Raw genomic sequence first — 19713 nt, forward strand, 5'->3', positions numbered from 1 at the left:
TGTGTACTATTATTAAGAACAAGACTACCTTTTGTAAGCAATGTTTCTCAACAAGACCAATCTTATCTTTAAGATAATACTCAACAATGTGTGTTCTCCATGGTTTGCCCTTAATGTGTAAACATACACTTTCAGTCATGTTTTCAGACCCACTTATCACTTGCTCTGTCAGCGTGATAAGATGGTGAGGATGCAGATTTGAGGATGCAGTGGGGAGATTGCCACCTGATGTGTTTCACAGCACATCATCCCAGTGCACGTGGTGACCACTGTATGAGACATTCTTCAGTTGAGATGAACTTGTGGTGGACAGTGTGTAAAAATGGTTTTTCTCAATAGCCCAAATTTGCCATGAGTATTGCAATTTGGTATTTGGTATTTAAAGGATCAATGTGTGATGTGTAATGTGTAACTGTTGAAAGTAATATCCGTAAATATGATGTCATTAATGTATGTATCACTGGAAAATACCAATCACTGCGTTTTCTTGATCTTAAAATGAGACTTTTAAACCTTCATAGGGCATGGGTCTCCTTTCATGGAGGCAGCAATATTGTGGTGCCATGTTTTTACAGTAGCCCAGAATGGACAAACCAAACACCGGCTCTAGACAAGGAATCACAATTTCATTTTGTTTTAAAAGTGACAGCCACTGTAACCTCCGTAGCACCCTGAAATGGGGATGGGGTGTGAGGGGTGCCTGGAAGGTTGCATTCTCACCACTACATGCTACACTAAATCTGCACATTTTACATGTTGCACCTTTAATTGCCAGTATAGCTGTCATGGAGTAATATCAAGTGATTCATGATTTGTTAGTAATATGTCAGAGAAGGTTAGTAGAACAAGTGAATTCTGTCAGTACGTGTGGTGGGTTTGCATGAATGGGACAGGAGCCAGACTGGATAGTCTGGCCTTTGATCCTCCACATAACAAAGGTACCTACAAAGACTTCCCCAGGGCCTGTTACAGTGCTCTGCTGAGGTGACTACGGCTCATAAAGCTACATTGTCCCCAAACAATCCTTTTTCCAGCACCTACTTATGATCTCAAATCACTACGGCTTGTCACTCTGTGAGCCCTTGAGCTTCAAGGTGTCTATGTGTGCCTATATGATCAAGGGTTGGCTGTTCCATTATAGGGTCCACCTTGGTGTCATGGTCACTGAGCTGCTCTTTACACTGGTTGACTGCCCACTCTTCTAAGACTTCATTAACCCAAATCTACTCAATTGTATTTTTTTTTTTTTTACAACTGAATTGCCTTATATAGCTACATAGTCAGGTATTGGGGGCACTTTATGGTCACCAGGCTCATAAGAAAGCAGGGGTAACAGGTTAGAAAAGGGTTAGGGTCCGGTTAAGTAGCATAAAAGTTGGAAGTGGGGAAGTCTTGATTCAGATGAAGGTATGGGAAAACACATATCCATGGGGAAACAGACTTCACTTCCCCCGGAGCCCAAACAGTATGTGACCACCCTTGTCACTACAGTATATATAACCGGAGAGGCTTCATTAAAGCAGCAGTCTACCCTGTCCCGCCCCTAGCTGAGGAGAGAGCTGGTGTACAGAGACATGCAGCGGAGCCCACCGCACTGAGCAGCCCACCTCTCTCTGCAGTATGCATGTTAGCCAGGGGATCCGCGAAGCGCTCACGTCCCAGCAGTGTACTTCACCGGCCAGAGACCATCTACTCAAGAGCCGAGGATAATAAAAGTGAATGTGTCAGGCGGACCGCAAAGCCGGAATAACCAGAGGAATACACTACACTACAAGAATACAGGCTGCCGCGCTCCTCTGAACGTGGACAATCATGCATGTGCTCTTCTGGGGCTTGGGGTTCCTACTATTCCCTGATATTTTGAATGTACTCGCATCTACAGAGGGTTCGCTTTTGAATTCAAGCACAGGTAAAGTATGACGCTCTGACAAGTCGTGGAGTTGCTTTCTGACACGGAGGGCAGAGAATGAATGAGTTTTGCATTCAGATAAGACTTTGCAGCACTTTCCAGATACCTAACCTTCACTATCATTACCCTGCGATGCTTTCACACTGCTGCTTTTTCAAGAAAGGACTTATATCTAAATCACCATCCATCGATTAACACGTCTGGGCTCTTTGATTTGCACAAATGCTACTTGGACCACTTCACCCTTTAATGTCTTCTTCTTCTTCTTATTGCTTTTGTTCCCCAGTGACAGAGGAAATCAGCGCTTATGAGATTGTAACGCCGGTGAGAGTGAATGAAGCCGGTGATAAGTTGCCGACCAGCGTGCACTTCAAGAGGAAAAGACGAAGTGTGGACGAGAGCACCGGCAATACTACGGATCACTGGGCCTCGCCAAATATCCACTACAGGATTTCTGCTTTCGGACAGAGCTACCACCTCAACCTCACGTTGGATTCAGGATTTATCGCACCTCTCTACACTGTGACAATACTTGGAGTACCTCGAACAGATAACATAACGGATTTTGCAACAGATGGGGAGGTGGAGGTGGAGGAGGAGGAGGACACGGAGTTAAGGCACTGCTTCTATAAAGGACATGTCAATGCACAAGCAGAACACACCGCGGTCATCAGTTTGTGCTCCGGACTGGTGAGTTTTTACGCAAGATTAGTCCCGTCGTGCTAATCAGGTGTTTTTTCTTTTCCACCATTTAGATGCAATAATTGCTTACACAAGATTTGAAACGCAGCCAACCATTCCATTAAAAATCAAATCTCAACTTTTGCGAAAACTTTGCACACGGTGCAAAACTTTTTGTATGAACCGTGTCATACTTTTTTGTTTTTGCCATTATTGCGCTTGGATCTTGTCTTTAGAAAGGAGTAAACGGCGCCGAGCTTTGCGAAGAACTAACAAGTTGTATTAATATTTGAAACAGAATTAAGTGAAGTTGACGCCGCTTTTGGAAAACTATTTAGGAAAAGTAACTGAAACTGCACGACCTGATAATGTTTATATGTGTCGAAGTCACTTCCAAAGAATAAGAGACTGAAAATAGATTCAATAGATACTCTACTTCTTATTTCTGTGCCTCTGTCCGGTCTCCTCGTAGTCGGTGACGTCTGTACGTACGCTAGTACGGCGGGAGTAAGGGTAGTGCTGACGTCATCACGTGCTGTCCCACGCCCTGGCTGTAAAAGAAGGCTCTGAGTTTATACATAGAAACCACTGAGTGACACTTTATGGGAGGGGTCGATTTCTTCCCAAATGCCAAATCAGAGCTGACGTTTTTGAGCATATCTTATTTATTCTAGATCCCTAAGTGCAAATTTACTATAAAATATGGAACAATACTGCTGGTCACAGCTGCATTTTTGTTCCTCTTCATCCTAAAATAATGTGACATTTGTGTTCTGGCAGGGAAACATGTAGGAAGATTCTTTTTTGCCTTGCCAACTTCACAGGTCAACTGAAAGTGCTGGTCCTAGCCCAGTAATAGGAAAGATGTCTTGCTTAACCGAACAGTCCACACCTCTCCACACATGTACTTGCATTTTGAGGATATTTTTTGTCATTTTATTGTCAGGATGTCTACGTGTGACATGTGCCAAACATAATAATGCTGAACCTGTATAGTCTGCCCCAGGGCTGCCATGATACTTCTCTGCAGCTAATGAACAAGTCAAATGTGTTTGGTTTGGCATGTACTTTATCTATAACATCACAGACCTCCAAGTTAGTCTGCCACACCACACATCATGTGAAAATACATATAACAAGACTTTCAGCACACTTGTGCATAAAGGCTCACTGTTTTCCTGATAGGCATCACAGGCCTGTTATTCTTTTTCCTTCAATTTTGGGACCATTCTTACATGCATGCAAATTCACTTATTTCATGGAAGCCCCTAGGTCTCAGCATTGCTATCATCGCTAATGAATAGTAAATGAACCACATACCAGTGTTGCTTGCTATAAATATACATTGCATCAGATTGGTATGGTAGATCACTGAATAGCAAAAAGATATATGAGAGAACATATTGCCCTTAGGCTTGTCTGTGTAGGTTTTGCAACTTCTCTCCATGTCTGCTTAGGCTGACTTTTAAAAATAAATAAGCATTTACAGAAAAAGGATGGCTGTAGTCTCACTGCTTTACTTTTTTTTTTGTTTGTTTTCCAGCTTGGCACTTTCAGGTCTCCAGAAGGAGAGTATTTTGTGGAGCCCCTACACAGCTATCAAGGAGAAGACTTTGAAGAGGAACACACGAAACCTCATATTGTATACAGGAAGAATGCGTCCAAGAGAGAGACATCTGGGGAGAACTCAGCTTGTGACACTTCAGGTTAGTTGTAGTTTATTATATAATGGGAAGGCATCCATGCAATTTGCACAGAAACAGCCATACAACAGCCAAGATGAGATCGATGTGACCCTAAAGCCTCTACACATACACTTGCAAACACAAACACACACATGTAAAACTAATGCTATGTGCAAACAACACTGGTTTAAACCTCACTACTGTGGCGCTCTAACCAATCAGCTGACTTAAGTATCTGAGTTAAACCCGTTAAACCCTCTCTCTAGCTAAGTAGTCCCTTGCCACTTCTGAGCATGGATTTTCTAGAGGCTCCACTGCAATCGTACCCGAGCTGTGTGAATGTGGCTGCTTTATGTGCATGTAAGTGCTTGAGTGTTTCCATGGGATACATGTGGACTGTGAGCAGAGAATTTGTCATTTGTATGGCTCTATGTGCGTGCGCTATGTGACAGTCATGGTTCCCACAGACGTAACCACGCGTAATCATTGCGTCACCTACAAGATTGTAACAGGAAGCAGTTATATAATAGTTACTGAGCTTATTGAGCTATTACAATAATTGTAGTAATTGTTATTTTAAAATCATGTATCTTAAAACAAGCAAAACAATGTGCCTGGATATTCATGTAGTTTTTGAAAGAGAAAGTTTAAAAGGAAGAAAATGACTCACTAGGGCCAGATTCTTCACAGAAATCATAGAATAATAGAAAATAAAACAAAAAATCCTTAAAGGAAAAATGATATTTGATTACATAGTAAAACTATTGTTAATCATTTACTTGTTCTGTGAAACTTATTGTGATGTGGTAATAAAATGGCACTGTGCAATCAGGACATTTTTCCTATAAGTAGGCTGCAAATACAAGTGCAATAACTGAATTAAAGTGAAAGTCTGGTGTGAAAACTATTTGGCTTACACATCATGTCATAGCCTGCACAGTTTGTGCCTACAGCTGCAGAATAGTAGTGAGGAAGCTTTCCAAGTCTCATGCAGGCAAAATCACTTGGAAGTTCAGCCATGTATCATCCCATCTCAGTTTACTTGGTGAACTTCCTGTTGACTCTTGTACTTCCTCTGCTTCTTTGATAAGAAAGTTGAATAGACCCACTGCTATGAACATACAGTGTAAATTGTTTTATAGCAAAGTGATGCCAACTTGAAACTCTCAAATAATCAGAACATAAGAAAGTAAATCTAGACATACTTTCCCTTTGTCTGCTGGACATCTTTCTACAGATGTTTAGCTTCACTCTGTGTGTAAATGTTTGTGAATGTGTGTTTTCTCACATGCTTTGTACTTTGTGTGTGTTTCTCTGTGGGTCATTCTGTGTATGTGTCTGAAGAAACATAAATGTGACAAATGCTTATTTTTGGCCTATAGTGATTCAATGTTGTATAAAGTGCCATTGTTACTTCAGAACCTTTGAAGTCCAGTGATCAGTTCTCATTCATAAATCATATATACTGAAACAGATCTACTAATGCTGCAGTTTGGCTCACTGTCTCATATGTGCTGATGCATACCCACAGTCCTAGAAAGGGTGATCTGCATGTGCTGAGAGAACAACACAAGTGGCATTCAGCATGCTGCCATCTCATGATTGAAGTCAGACTGGTATCCCCTCAAATTTTGCTTCCCAGTTGTTGGACTACTTCTTCTGGTGTGCACGCTGCAGTTTGTGCTCACTTTTTTTCCCCCTTTTTTTTTCCTGTGGATGGGTGCCAGGTTTACCTAGCTTGAACTCTTTGCCCTCCTCTCTCGCCTCTTCTGAAAGGGGAGAGAAAGAGAAAAAAAAAAGCACTCCAGGCCATGTTCATTTGTCAACCCACTCCTTAAGCAACAATAAACAAAAGAGAGAAAGAGGCAGCAACATATTTTAACAATATCCACTTCCAGACAGTCATCTCTCTTTATGCATCTCCATCTTTGAAGAATGAAACTACAGCGTTAGCATAATTGTAAACACATCTTCATGATAAACATTGATTTATACCTTCTTTGTTGTTTTCCATCAGCCCTGCATCTTTGTATGTTTACATATGCTCTGTTCCTTCTGGATTCACTGTCTAGGACACAAACACAGACATAAGAGGCACAAGCTGAAGAGAAAGACAGTGGCTGGGGTGACCACTGTGTCTAATGCAGTTCCTGTGGTGAACGCTGGTGCATTCAGTGACATGGAGTCATTGAGTGCTGCCCTGGCCAGTGATGCTTTGCTCAGGTCAGAGAGCGGCAGTGTTAGTGCTAGACCATCAAATGATAGCAGCGGTGACTCAGGACCTCACAGGAGATCAAAGCGCTTCCTCTCTTACCCGCGCTTTGTTGAAGTCATGCTGGTGGCCGACAGCAAAATGGTGGAGCATCACGGCAGCAATCTACAGCACTACATGCTCACATTAATGTCCATAGTAAGTTCTGCTCTGTCGAATGACTTCATACCTACTAGCAGAGAGTGTTTGGTTGGTGGAGGTGGTTGGCTGAGAGAGCACATATGCTCTTATTCTTGTATACATATAAATAGAGAGTAGCTGTGTATGTGCACACTGGTGCTCTAAATGGATGTACCTGTTCAGCTTTGCTTTTCATGTCACTCAGGCAGCTTTTGGAGGAGGGCCATGGGAGGGAAAGGGCAGCCTAGGGCAGGGGTAAACACCACTTTCAAACAGCAAAGGGGGAAGAGAGGGTAGCTTGAGGGAGAGCCAATGTGACAGCTTTGATGAATGTTAAAAAATAAGCTCAGGTATGTCACACAGACTACATATTCTCCGCCACTTCAAATACCAGTTTCCGCAAGGCATCTGGGGCCGACAGTCCTCAGGGGGAGGCAGAGATGACCTATATTCTGTACTTGGAAAAGGCTGTCTTCCCCACAGGTGCTCAGGCTACTATCAACTTGATCCTCCTATTAAGCCAAATTCCCTGGTACCTGCTTGTAACTGCATTAGAGAGTTGGAGAAATATACTGTCACATTTCAGCTGGGTTAACTTGAAGAAAACATTTAAATTTATTGTTCCAGATATTAAAATTAATCTTGCTTTCAAAATGTTTTCATTTAGACATTTAAGCTTGAAATTTGTTTCTGTCATTTAGGTGTCTTCTATCTACCAGGACCCCAGCATTGGCAACCTGATTAACATAGTGATTGTAAAGTTAGTCATTTTGAACAATGAGCTGGTAAGAATATTGAATTCTTTGTGCTGATATACTTAAAATGAGGATGTGGTGTACATATTCATCTGTGAAATTACACCTTTTATTATTTCCATTTGCATATTTCTCAGGATGGTCCAGTCATTTCATTTAATGCACAGACCACTTTAAAGAACTTCTGCATTTGGCAGCAGAGCCAGAACATTCTGGATGATAACCACCACTCCCATCACGACACTGCCATCCTCATCACCAGGTACAAAAAAACTCAGGTTTTTTTTCTACATACAGTATAATCTTAGAAGGGGTTTTCAGCTCTTTTAAATACTCCACGATCCAAATGTAGTTCCAAATGTAATGTAATGATTGTAATTAGTATACACCTTTTTAGAGATCACAGGTTTGGATCAAATAGGGTCCAGATGCCTGTTGATTGGAACTGCTGTTTACAATGAACATAAATGAGGAAGATCCCTGAAGTTTGTAGAAGTGTTCTTCTTTAGTTCAGTGCCATTGACTGTGACCTATTATCTGTCTTCACCACAGGCAGGACATATGTAGAGCAAGGGATAAATGTGACACCTTAGGTAAGTGGAATTTTTTTAAAATGAGTTGACCATATGCTGGTATACGTTGGTGATGACTATTGTGATAGAAAATAATGCAGATGGTGTTTCTCAGGGCTTGCAGAATTGGGGACAGTGTGCGATCCATACAGGAGCTGTAGCATAAGCGAGGACAATGGACTCAGCGCAGCATTCACCATTGCCCATGAACTTGGCCATGTGTAAGCACAGCATGTTTCTGATTGGTTTAATCTCAGATACTGTCATCACTCCTACAATGTCAGTGTTTTGGCTTCAGAGAGACATAGAGCTTCAAAAGCCTTTCTAGGAATCCACACATGCTATACCAGTAGATGGAGTTCATGGAATCTTGCATTGTCGGACAAATGTTTCTTAGTCTTTGCTGATGCTTTTATTTATGAGTCTGTAAATTGGAGTCTAGTAAGGTAGGGGCTTAGGCTGCCATGGTGGAGACTGTTACAGACTTTAACAGGCCTATTCGTCTCTAACAAATACCCTTTCTAACCACTAAACAAAAGGTAGATTTGTTAAATTCCATGTTTATCCGCATCAAGTGGTGACAACATGCTTGACAAGTGATTAGTCCCAGAGCTCAGTGTTATTTGGTACCTGTCAGGTGGGCTTGAATTCTTCGCTTATACTAATTGTGCTGTGATTATCATATTTACATCTTGTACTGTGTCTATTGCCCAGTGCTCACAATTGAATAGTGATTTCTCCAGAGTCCCCACAGTCAGTCAGCCTCTATAAGCACTCTGCTTTATTTTAACTGCATCTTTGAATGAGTTTCACAAAGGCAACAACACAGAGTGAAAATATAATGTTAAATAAAATGAAAAAAAAAAAATTAAAGTGTATGACCAAACAAATAAACACATTAAAGTACAAATCTATTAGTTTTAAATTGGAGTCTTGTCTCTTTTGGTTTGGCAAACACTAAAATATTAAAGCTGTAAAAACAAAATGTCTCTGTCAGAAAGAGTATAGGGGTTTTCGTCACTGTAATACTGCCTTTTGGGAAATTTATTTTCTACCAATCCCATGCAGAGACTAAAATGCACTTCATTTTAAAATGACGTCTGTGAATCGCGAACCTGGTTTATTTGTATGCGCTGTCTAAAAACAACTATAAAGACACCAGTCCACATCACAAGCCACACTGCTGCACCGAAGGACGTTTCCTCTTCATAAAAAGCAAGGGGCCTGTGTATTTTCAAGCACAAACTCCAAACATTTGAGAACAACCATTCCTTTTTATCTTTTAATGTAATATTGTGTATGATACCATGTTTTTCTGTATTCTCTGCTAGGTTCAACATGCCTCATGACGACAGTAACAAGTGTAAAGAGGATGGCGTTAAGAACCAGCAACATGTGATGGCTCCCACACTTAACTACAACACAAACCCTTGGATGTGGTCTAAGTGTAGCAGGAAGTACATCACAGAGTTCCTCGAGTATGTCATATGCTTTTCTTCAGCAGTTTTCCAAACAAGCATGAGAATTAGATCATGATTTTTTACTATTCTGGAGAAGTCACTAAACAACTCAAACAGCCTAAAATGAAATATGATATGCCAAGAAGTAAGTAAATAAGTGGTAAATAGTAAGTCCACAAGACTTAAAAGTCCAACTGGATATCCTCTAAAAAGGCTGCATCATAGAGCTATGACAGGGATCACACAAATATAGTGTAATTCATACATACTATATGCAGTTTAGCCATCTTACATAGCAGTAGCTAAATGGATAGGTTATAAATACAAATAAGCTGTCTTTTCTGAGGGCTGTTGTGCCAGCTGCGTGTACAGTTGGGGTTCTATATATGTACAGAAATTACCTCTCCGACTGTACTGAGTGTTTTTTTCTGTCTGTGTCTTTTGTTTTTCTCTTTTTTTCTTTAAGTCATTTTATTTTTATTTCTTTAATAGCACAGGATATGGTGAGTGCTTGCTCGACGAGCCTGTTTCTAGGCCGTACAGTCTCCCGCAGCAGCTGCCTGGACAGATATACAGTGTCAATAAACAGTGTGAATTGATATTTGGGCCGGGAACGCAGGTGTGCCCTTATATGGTAAGTGGATTTGGTGTGCAAACCTAAACATGTCATGCGCATATGGGTTTCTGAGCGAAACCTCTTGTGTTATGATCACATGTGAATTTGAAGCCTTTAAAGTCACTGATGCTTCTTTCTAAGATACAGTCAAGCTACAATCACTGCATCTAATAATCCCTCTATTGTTTAATTTTAACTGAACACAAACTATGTGTAACATCTGGCGGTCTAGAATAGCTTCCTTAGCTCATGTTTTCTGCCCAGACTAAAAAGTCATGCCAGCTACTAGCTGCGAAGCCTGGCAGGTGAGATAGCTTATACGGTATATTTGGCATGTAGATTCACCTTCTATTATAATGTTTGATAATCTATCATGAATTGGATTTTTACCAATTTTTTGTCCATATTTTTAAACAAAACTATCACCATTGATGTGCCCTGTCCTGCTCTGATGTGTGTGTGTTTAAAGACTCAGTGTCGGAGGCTGTGGTGTACCAGCCCAGAGGGTGCTCAGCGGGGTTGCAGAACCCAGCACATGCCATGGGCAGATGGCACTGAGTGCTCACCTGGAAAGGTAAGTGTTATGGTTATGTGTAAACAGATAATGTTTATAGGAGCATAACAATAAGGTTCATCACCAAGAAGTAAGGAATTGAACTGCATTTAATTAGAACAATCATGACGTGACAATCCTCCCTGCATTTCCTTGTTTTGATCTTACAAGTTTACCAGTAACTCATGACTATAAAATAGTTCACAGGACTTTTAATTCAGAAGAAACCACATGTCCAAACATTTGCCAAAAATCAATTTAATATAGACTCTAGAAAATGGCTGGTATGTAAGTAATTGATCTAAAAAGTGTAACAAACGTGTAGCATTAAATTATTTAATTAGGACATTGTCACGAACCCTTTGCGTCCTGCCACTGAGACTGAGTGGACATGAAAGTGACAAAAGCCAATGCTACACACACATGTTGAAACCTTTCGTGTTTATACCAGCTTCTCATCCAATGCTATGCCACATTAAGCACTTAAATGGAGTCTGTTTGTTCAACAGTGTAAGATTATCCTCCTGTTATGAACTGAGATATATTTATGAGCTTTGTGCTTGACATTTTCTTGTCTTTTCTCCAAATAGACACAGCCGTGAAATGTCTTTTTCTGTCCCTCTTTTTTCCATTTGTTGTATAATTTCTCCCAGATTAGCATCAAAGTGCAGCAGAGCAGATGGATGTGTTGCTAGTTTCATGGTCAAGATTTCATGTGTTAACTTTTTTTGACTTTTTCTGTTACACTTTCATTCTGCTCCTCTTTTTTCCTTTCTTTTTCATTGTAGCACTGCAAACACGGCCTGTGCATAGTCAAAGAGCAAGATGCCATACCTGTGGAGGGGGCATGGGGAGTTTGGAGTCCTTTTGGTACCTGTTCGCGGACATGCGGCGGTGGAATCAAGATTGCTGTGCGCGAATGCAACCGACCCGTGTGAGCAGTACTTTTCTTTGTAGTCATGCATGCCTAGTAGACCTTGTTTCCTTCAGCCACAGTCAATGTTCCATGGATCAACATCCTTAAGAGAATACTTTCCATAGCTAGTGTTCATTATGACAGGCTCGCTGGCAGATGTTTCCTGGTGAATGAAGAGATCATGAATTGTGCCTTTCCTCTTGGTTTGATGGACAGATAGAAAAGAGTAATACATGATGAGACTGAGTCTAAAAGCAATGCCATTGACATACTGTACTATTGTGATTAGGGTAAAACAGAAAATGTGCACCTGGATAAAGGTTTGACTGGAGGTTTGAAATTGAAATGCTCAACCATTTACTCAACATATTTACTAAATTAGAACAATTGTCCACTCACTTCCCCGATTTCACACCCAGGCCCAGGAATGGAGGAATGTATTGTGTTGGTCGCCGGATGAAGTTTCGTTCCTGCAACTCTGAGCCCTGTTCCAAGCAGAAAAGGGACTTCAGAGAGGAGCAGTGTGCAGCTTTTGATGGCCGGCACTTCAACATTAACGGTCTACCTCCTAATGTTCGCTGGGTGCCCAAGTACAGCGGAAGTGAGAGTCCTTTTTTGAGTCACTGTAATTCTGCTAGCTCTCTCTATCAGCACCCTTTTCCCTTTAACTAGTGTGAATAGCATAATATTAGTGTTGCTTTTCACTGGTATTAACATTAGCATTATTTTCTTTATTTGTCTTTTCTGTCAGTCCTGATGAAGGACAGATGTAAGCTATTCTGCAGGGTGGCAGGCAGCACAGCCTACTATCAGCTCAGGGACAGGGTCATCGATGGCACGCCATGCGGACCTGATACCAACGACATCTGTGTCCAGGGCCTGTGCAGGGTGAGCTTCCTAACTCATATTGACTTTAAAACTCACAGCTGCTTTATTCAAATGCAAATGCACCACACATTTTTGTATCATAATTATATACTGTCTAATGGCTCTGTGACTTTTTGGAGTGGATAGAATCATTTCTGCATCCTTCCAGCAAATAATTTCCAAAAATATTTCGATCCTTGGCCAAACCCCCATCTCTGCCAGAGAGTAATCAAGGTTTCATAGTTTGAAGGCTTGATTACTAACAGACAAGATACACATGACTATGATTTTTTTTTAAAAAGCAGTGGGTTTGTGTGTGTTCACTGAGAACCACACAAAGTGTTTTGGTTAGACTGCGGTTCATTAAGTTGCCCTTGTGGCCTTGGCAAATGTATTTTAGCTTAGTTTTAGTGCTATGGCACTAAAGCTAAGCTCTTCTTTGATTTAATGAAAAATCCAAATGTCTCTCACTGCAAACAAATGCAGGAGGCTGATTCTATTTTGAGTGTGTTTCTGTTGAGATAAATGTATTTCAGATGTGCATCAGTGATATGGTTCTTGTGTAACTATTTTTAGGATACCTGGATTTGATTTGTGCTTATTTCATAAAGAAATAATGAAGCATAATGGCATTAATGTGACATACTAACATTGCAGTGTTGAAATTTTCCCTAGCAAACTGAACTAAAGTGTATTAGCAAAACAAAATCCTATATTTTATTTTGAAAAATAAGTCTTTTTGAAAGCCGTATTGTAATATGCTATTAATACCCACTCCTTCCTTCTCTCTTACATTTTGCTCCATATGATTTTCTTCCTTGATTATTACATTTTAAACTTTCCCTTTTGTTACATTCTTACTACTACCACCTTTCTCCTGGTGCTTTTATTTGACATTTTATCTCTCCCTTCCTTCTGATGCTTTACTGAGCAGCAAGCGGGCTGTGACCATGTGTTAAACTCCAAAGCCAGGAGGGACAAGTGTGGTGTGTGCGGAGGTGACAACTCTTCTTGCAAAACTGTGGCAGGCACCTTTAATGTTGTCCACTATGGTGAGCTACAGCCTACCACATACTTCATCATACAATGGGTACATCCCAATGCCCTTAACTGAGCTTTCCTCAATCCTCATTCAGCCTGAAAGTGGTTCCACTGCACCATCTTGAAAACCATCACAAAGCTATGAGTATTGAGGAAGCTGCCTGGGGGAGACATGGGCAAGGATACGATACCATCCGTCACAGAAATCTTTTTGGATTAGAATGCCTTTTATTCAAAAATGAGTTGGTGCTTGGATGCTTCACGTGAAGGAGTGGAGGAAAGGACATCTTAAGCCACTAAAAACATGTTTCCTTGGTTTCTTTATTCCTTGCAGTTTTTCCTTGCATATTACATGGCTGGGACTAAAACTCAAGGAAAAGTCAAAAAGAAGGAAAGAAACATGAATCTGTTTAAGGGAATTGAGATGTACCATATGATTTCACTTGTAGAAAGTATAAATGGCAGCAAGTATTACTCCAATTCTTAACCTGAGCTTTGCTCTCCAAATAAATAGCAGTGAGATTAGGGCTGACTCACTGCAAACATGGAGCTTGGTAATGTTGACCTAAACAAACCATTCTTGCCATTCACAGGCTATAATGAAGTAGTGCGAATACCCAGTGGTGCTACAAATATTGATGTGCGTCAACACAGTTACTCAGGGAAACCGGAGGATGACAACTACCTCGGTAAGACGGCTATCATTTTGTTTAAAAGGAGCTACTATTTTACTGTAATTCCATTTTAATACTGTTTACATACACTTCTCAAGCACTGTGATGTTGAAAATGCTTCTTCTTTGACCTGCATGTTTTGTCTCTGCCTGCCTTTCCGAGTGGTAGTATTTAACTTTTAGTGCAAAGTGGTGTAGGGCCAAGGAGTTGGTATATTGTGCACATGCTATCATGTTAATGAGCCAGAACTAGACATGTGGATAGCATTCCACCATGAGAGTTAGTTTATAAGCTTTCGTGTGTGTGGTCATACAGTAGGTGTGTATTTTCTGTACCATTCAGTGTGCCCGTCTATCAGTCTGGATATGGTTTCTTTGTCAGCTATTAGTGAACATGTGCTAATACTTGGGTTTAAGATAACCCACTGGGTTCCCTTCCATTAAGTTGAGAAATTCCATTACGTTTATGTAGTTTGGGTATGTCTGCATGTTGCTTGTGTTGTTGCTTGCATGCTCAATTTTACCGTACACCACTATGCAAACTTCTGAACATTTATTGTGTTTATTTGTATGTATTTGTGTAAGGATAAGTCATTAGAGGCCCAAAGTGTGGGATGATTTTGCCATAATGAGGGTGGTTCTCCATGGTTATATTAGTGTAATGTGTGAAATGGTGAGGAAAGTAAAGGCATGAAATTAACTCCATAATCACATTAGGGTGTATGAGCACAGCAGACTGGCTGTTGAACAGAGCAGTATGCCTCTGGATGGGATTTCTCCAGAATCAGAGGATTATTTTACCCCAGTAAGGGGCCTTCTACTATAAATGAAAATGTTAACCACTGCCACTTACAAAAACATGCTATTTTTAACATGTTAGTTGATGTCATAAGAACGTTTTTGTTTATTTTGTCCCAAATTAACAGGGATAGTTTGATCTTACACCACATACTGCTCATTGTGGTCCTGGCATCAAGCACACTAAGTGACAGTTGTGACAGTTCTGTTCTGTTTCCCTGCAGCCATATCAAATAACCGTGGAGAGTTTCTGCTCAATGGAGACTTTGTAGTGAGCATGTTCAAAAGGGAAATCAAAGTAGGAAATGCCATCATTGAGTACACTGGCTCTGACCATGTCATTGAGAGGATCAACTGTACTGACCGCATCGAAGAGGACATCATTGTCCAGGTAATGATTGTCATAGTGGCCTTAGCATGCTGTGTAAGAGATGCAAAGCTGTAGTAGTTCACATGCAGTGTCATGAATTAACTTAAAAAGATAACTTGCATGATATTTTGAGTGCAGCCACTTAAATGATTCTACAGGCTTCACTTCCACTTATACTTTGGAAGAAATGTAAAATTCATGATCTTATAAACCCATAGGCTAATGTATCATTATGTATATCACATTTTCTGTATTATCCCACAGGTGCTGTCTGTGGGGAGCCTTTACAACCCAGATGTCAGGTACTCCTTTAATGTCCCAATAGAGGACAAACCTCAGCAGTTCTTCTGGAATGCCTATGGGCCCTGGCAGGAGTGCAGCCGCCTGTGCCAAGGTGAGGGGGAGGCATAAGGGCTTGGCAGGGTAAGGTGACGGGAGTGTTCAATGATAAATCTTGTGGTGAGAGTAAAGATGAGATGGAACAGGAACAGAGAGTGGAGACATGGGAACCACTAAACTAAAGGCATAGGGGAGAGTGGATTGTGTGGCTATATTTGACAGGTTCATGCTGAACATAAAGATTTGGAACAAGTGACAAGTACGCTGCAGCAGATTACTTTCTCTGGCATGACTATGGATATGTGGGTGTGCAGAGGTGGATTGCAGGTAAACTTGAAAACCTGTTATGTGTTATGACTCAAACATTTTGTCTGAGAATCTTTTTCCCCACTTTTTTGCCAAGGCCTCGTTTCAACAACCAACAATAAGTTACAAAGAGAAATCACACAACAGGATAAGTGGCTAACATGTAATTCCCTTAGCACTTTTTGATTCTCTGATTTATATTGGTTTTCTGTCAGTCTGGGCCACACTGAGCTCTTATAGCAAATTTGGGAACATGAGGTAGTGATATAGAATCTATTTCCTGGAGCTACATGAGGTTTAAATCCCTCCACAACTGTACAGTAGTTGCACTGTGATTCAATGCAGGGATTTCAAACATGAGCAAACATGAAACACACACATTGCTGCTGGTGTTCACTGTTCTGCTATGATGATCTATTGTATTATGCACTTAGAGCACCTGTTGCTCTGATTGAGATACATATGTGCAGGATCTTATAGAAGCTGCAGCCAGGCAGGAGAGGGGGAGTTTCAAGTAATGAGCTCCAAGACTGCAACTCTAATTTGTCTAATTTGACTCTGTATACAGTATTTCAAAATTTGTTTAACATTTTATGCCTATACTTATTTTAAGAGAAATGTTGCCATTTTAAATTTAGCTGTTTACCCTGTGTTTTCATAGGGGAGCGTAAGCGCAAGATCCTCTGTAGCAGAGAGTCAGACAGAGTGGTGGTGTCAGACCAGAGGTGCCATGGTACAGCCAGACCTACCGTCATCACTGAGCCCTGCAACGCTGATTGTGAACTCAGGTTTGCCTTACCAATTTAACCAACCTTTACAAACCTATATGAAGTGTCCAACAAATCATTATTATTCATTATTCATTTGGTCTTTTAAAAATGCTGACAGTGATTTACTCTAACACCTTTGTTGCAGGTGGTATGTGGCCCGTAAGAGTGAGTGCACAGCCCAATGTGGCCTAGGATATCGTACCCTGGAAATATACTGTGCCAAAATCAGCCATACAGATGGCCATACCCAGAAGGTTGATGAGCGCTACTGCAGTGGTCAGCGGAAACCTGACGAAAAGGAAGCTTGCCATGGAGACTGTAATCCAGGTGGCTGGGAGTACTCAACTTGGTCAGAGGTAATCATTTTTAGGGAGTGTGGGTTTTGCATGTGAGCATAATCCAAATGTTTGCCAAAGTTTACTACAGAACGTGTATACTATATATATTTACACTCATATGTTTGCACTGCAGTGCTCTAAGAGCTGTGGTGGGGGAACACGTCATCGAGGGGCAGTGTGTCGAAAGGCAGCTGGTGGTGATGAGAGCAAATGCAGTCAAAGGGACAAGCTAGCGGTCCAGCCCTGCAATGAATTCCTCTGTCCACAGTGGAAAACTGGCGACTGGTCTGAGGTCAGTTCAGGTCTTATTGTATTCTATGTTGTACTCTCTTTGCCCAGTATGATATGTACTGGCCAGTGATCCTGTTTAATTTCATTGTGAGTTTCTGTCCAGACATACAGTGCAATTCCGTACACTAAGGCTGGTGCATATACATTTTTCTGTGACAACAACTTCCTGATGTTTATGAAGCTGGGTTTAAAAAGAAACAGACTTTTCTGTAAATGCTGAAGTTTGACGCCAGCAGTGATCTGGGTCAAATGTAACATGTTAGTGTTTATTGTGTATGTCTCAGCTTGGGGAGAGTTACTCCCCTCCTTTCACTGCAGTTAGTGTTGGGAAATTGGTGATTGCAGGGTAAGAGTGTACATAACTGCTGTACAGTTTAGACATTGTAGACCATGGGGCTTTGCAAAGCTTGAGGCTGCATTCCAGGAATATTTCAGATCTCCCATGTGGTATTACTAAATACAAATAAATCTACAGTGTACTGCATGCATGCACTATACTTAGACATAAATAAACATGCCCTGTTTTTGACCCCATACAACAATCGTTTTGCTTTGAATTTGCATATCCTGCTTTACACAAGTGATCTTCTGTCATTATCCTGAGTGTCAGCAGGTTCCGTGATTGGCAGGTGCAAACATATAATTGCCTACAACCTGAAATATTTACCTTTCAGTGCCTCGTGACATGTGGGAAAGGCTACAAGCACCGTCAGACATGGTGTCAGTTTGGAGAGGATCATTTAGATGATCGCTTCTGTGACGCGTCTAAACCTGAGTCAGTACAGACGTGCCAGCAACAGGAGTGTGCCTCCTGGCAGGTTGGCCCTTGGGGACAGGTAGGTTACCCATGTGTTTATAGTAATGTATACTGTATACTCTTGTAATCTTTGTTCAAACCTGTCAATAATTGGTCCAACAAGACAATGTTTGGTGTTAGGAATTCAATGCTGATGCAGTGGTACAGGACAACAGTGTACTTTTCTGTTTAGACACAAAGCACATCCTGCAAACATAAATATATAAAGGCAGTGGATAGCCTTGTTAGGAGTGTTCTTTCTAATAGGTTATGCATACAGTGCATAGCACATCATAGCATGTGTGCACATGAAGGTATATCTGAAGTTGTTTAATGAAGCATGGTCAAATGGTAGTTGAAGTTGCCACTACACAAGTTTGACCCTGTTTCATTGGACGCAGTGAGGCAGAAGAAACTGCATCAGCTACATTGGAAGAAGGACAAGAGTAATGTCAATGAGCTAAGGTTCTCTATGTAAATGATCTTTAAGCGTTTCTGCTTGAAATTTGAGTCTGTGATGTTTGTCAGGGTAATGAAAGGGTAACAGAACCCTTTACATATGCTAAACTTGGTTTAAGTGTTTTTTTGTGTGTGTATAGGTTGATTTGTTTTATTTTGAAATTCCATTCCTTGCTCTTTTTTCTGTTGCTTGTTGTTGCTAATGTTTTCCCCACTATTCTCTTTTTTCCCTCTCTGAACCCAGTGCACTACCTCATGTGGGCCAGGTTACCAGATGCGAGCAGTGAAGTGTGTAGTTGGTTCTTATGGTGTCGTCATGGATGACACTGAATGTAACGCTGCCACCCGACCCACCAACACCCAGGTAAGGAGGGAATTAACTCCCTCCCTTTTCTGAACCATTTCACTATTTGTCTAAAATCTTTCTCACAATCACTCTACCCTTTTCTGACTGTGTGATAAACAGTTGTGATTCATACTGTGAGGCGGACAGGCTGCAGCCACACTCATGTTCCCAGAACAAACAGATAAACGCATGCATTTAATTTCCATCTTGACTCAGTACAGGCACGTTGTCTGAGAGGGAAAGACAAAGGCAGAAGTTATTTCTGCCTCACATTCAGACACTCAGACTCCAGGACAAAGGACAAAGCTCCAACGTTGCAGAACTAACTTCATAGTGTTACTCTAAAAATATCTTTATTATGCAAGAAACTCTTCACATTTTTATTCTTTTGAATCCATGTCTTCATTTCAAAACATCTCTTAGTACAGACCTAAATAAACTTTAGGTATGTAGAAATATCACAAATGATGTGTAATGGATTGGATATTAGTGTGATGAAATATTTGGGTCTACCTCCTCCACCTATTTGGTAATGAAAAATTGCGATCATGAAGAGCTTCACTTACTCAGGATTACATGTGAAATTACTTATTTAGCCGCATTTCATGCAAACACGAAGAGGTACAGCAACACAAAGAAACTTATTTTGAGCTGAATGGGAGTTTTGTTTTGTAGGCGTGGAGTGTAAACCCATTTCAGAGGACTGAGCATGATGAGGCCCCCTCTAGTTGCAATGCCTCTTAATTCCGGTGCCTGGACTGGCAGAGCCAGTGACCCTGA

General features: G+C 40.9%; 1 protein-coding gene across 1 annotated transcript in view; it reads left to right on the forward strand.

The window, feature by feature from the left end:
- Positions 1-1537: 1537 nt before the first annotated feature.
- adamts9 (ADAM metallopeptidase with thrombospondin type 1 motif, 9) overlaps positions 1538-19713 on the forward strand; it is a 40080-nt gene continuing 21904 nt past the window's right edge. Inside the window, exons 1-23 of the mRNA XM_026306145.1 lie at positions 1538-1909; positions 2196-2599; positions 4134-4296; positions 6348-6685; positions 7369-7452; positions 7560-7684; positions 7975-8015; positions 8110-8215; positions 9326-9472; positions 9947-10088; positions 10540-10644; positions 11412-11557; positions 11959-12140; positions 12291-12427; positions 13341-13458; positions 14041-14136; positions 15143-15309; positions 15553-15682; positions 16595-16721; positions 16849-17059; positions 17175-17333; positions 18007-18168; positions 18832-18951. Of these exons, the coding sequence (XP_026161930.1) occupies positions 1813-1909; positions 2196-2599; positions 4134-4296; positions 6348-6685; positions 7369-7452; positions 7560-7684; positions 7975-8015; positions 8110-8215; positions 9326-9472; positions 9947-10088; positions 10540-10644; positions 11412-11557; positions 11959-12140; positions 12291-12427; positions 13341-13458; positions 14041-14136; positions 15143-15309; positions 15553-15682; positions 16595-16721; positions 16849-17059; positions 17175-17333; positions 18007-18168; positions 18832-18951 (3507 nt within the window). The 5' untranslated portion in view covers positions 1538-1812. The remainder of the gene's footprint in view (positions 1910-2195; positions 2600-4133; positions 4297-6347; positions 6686-7368; positions 7453-7559; positions 7685-7974; positions 8016-8109; positions 8216-9325; positions 9473-9946; positions 10089-10539; positions 10645-11411; positions 11558-11958; positions 12141-12290; positions 12428-13340; positions 13459-14040; positions 14137-15142; positions 15310-15552; positions 15683-16594; positions 16722-16848; positions 17060-17174; positions 17334-18006; positions 18169-18831; positions 18952-19713) is intronic.

Source organism: Mastacembelus armatus, chromosome 5 (genome assembly GCF_900324485.2).
Source record: "Mastacembelus armatus chromosome 5, fMasArm1.2, whole genome shotgun sequence".
NCBI classification, from domain to species: Eukaryota; Metazoa; Chordata; class Actinopteri; order Synbranchiformes; family Mastacembelidae; genus Mastacembelus; species Mastacembelus armatus.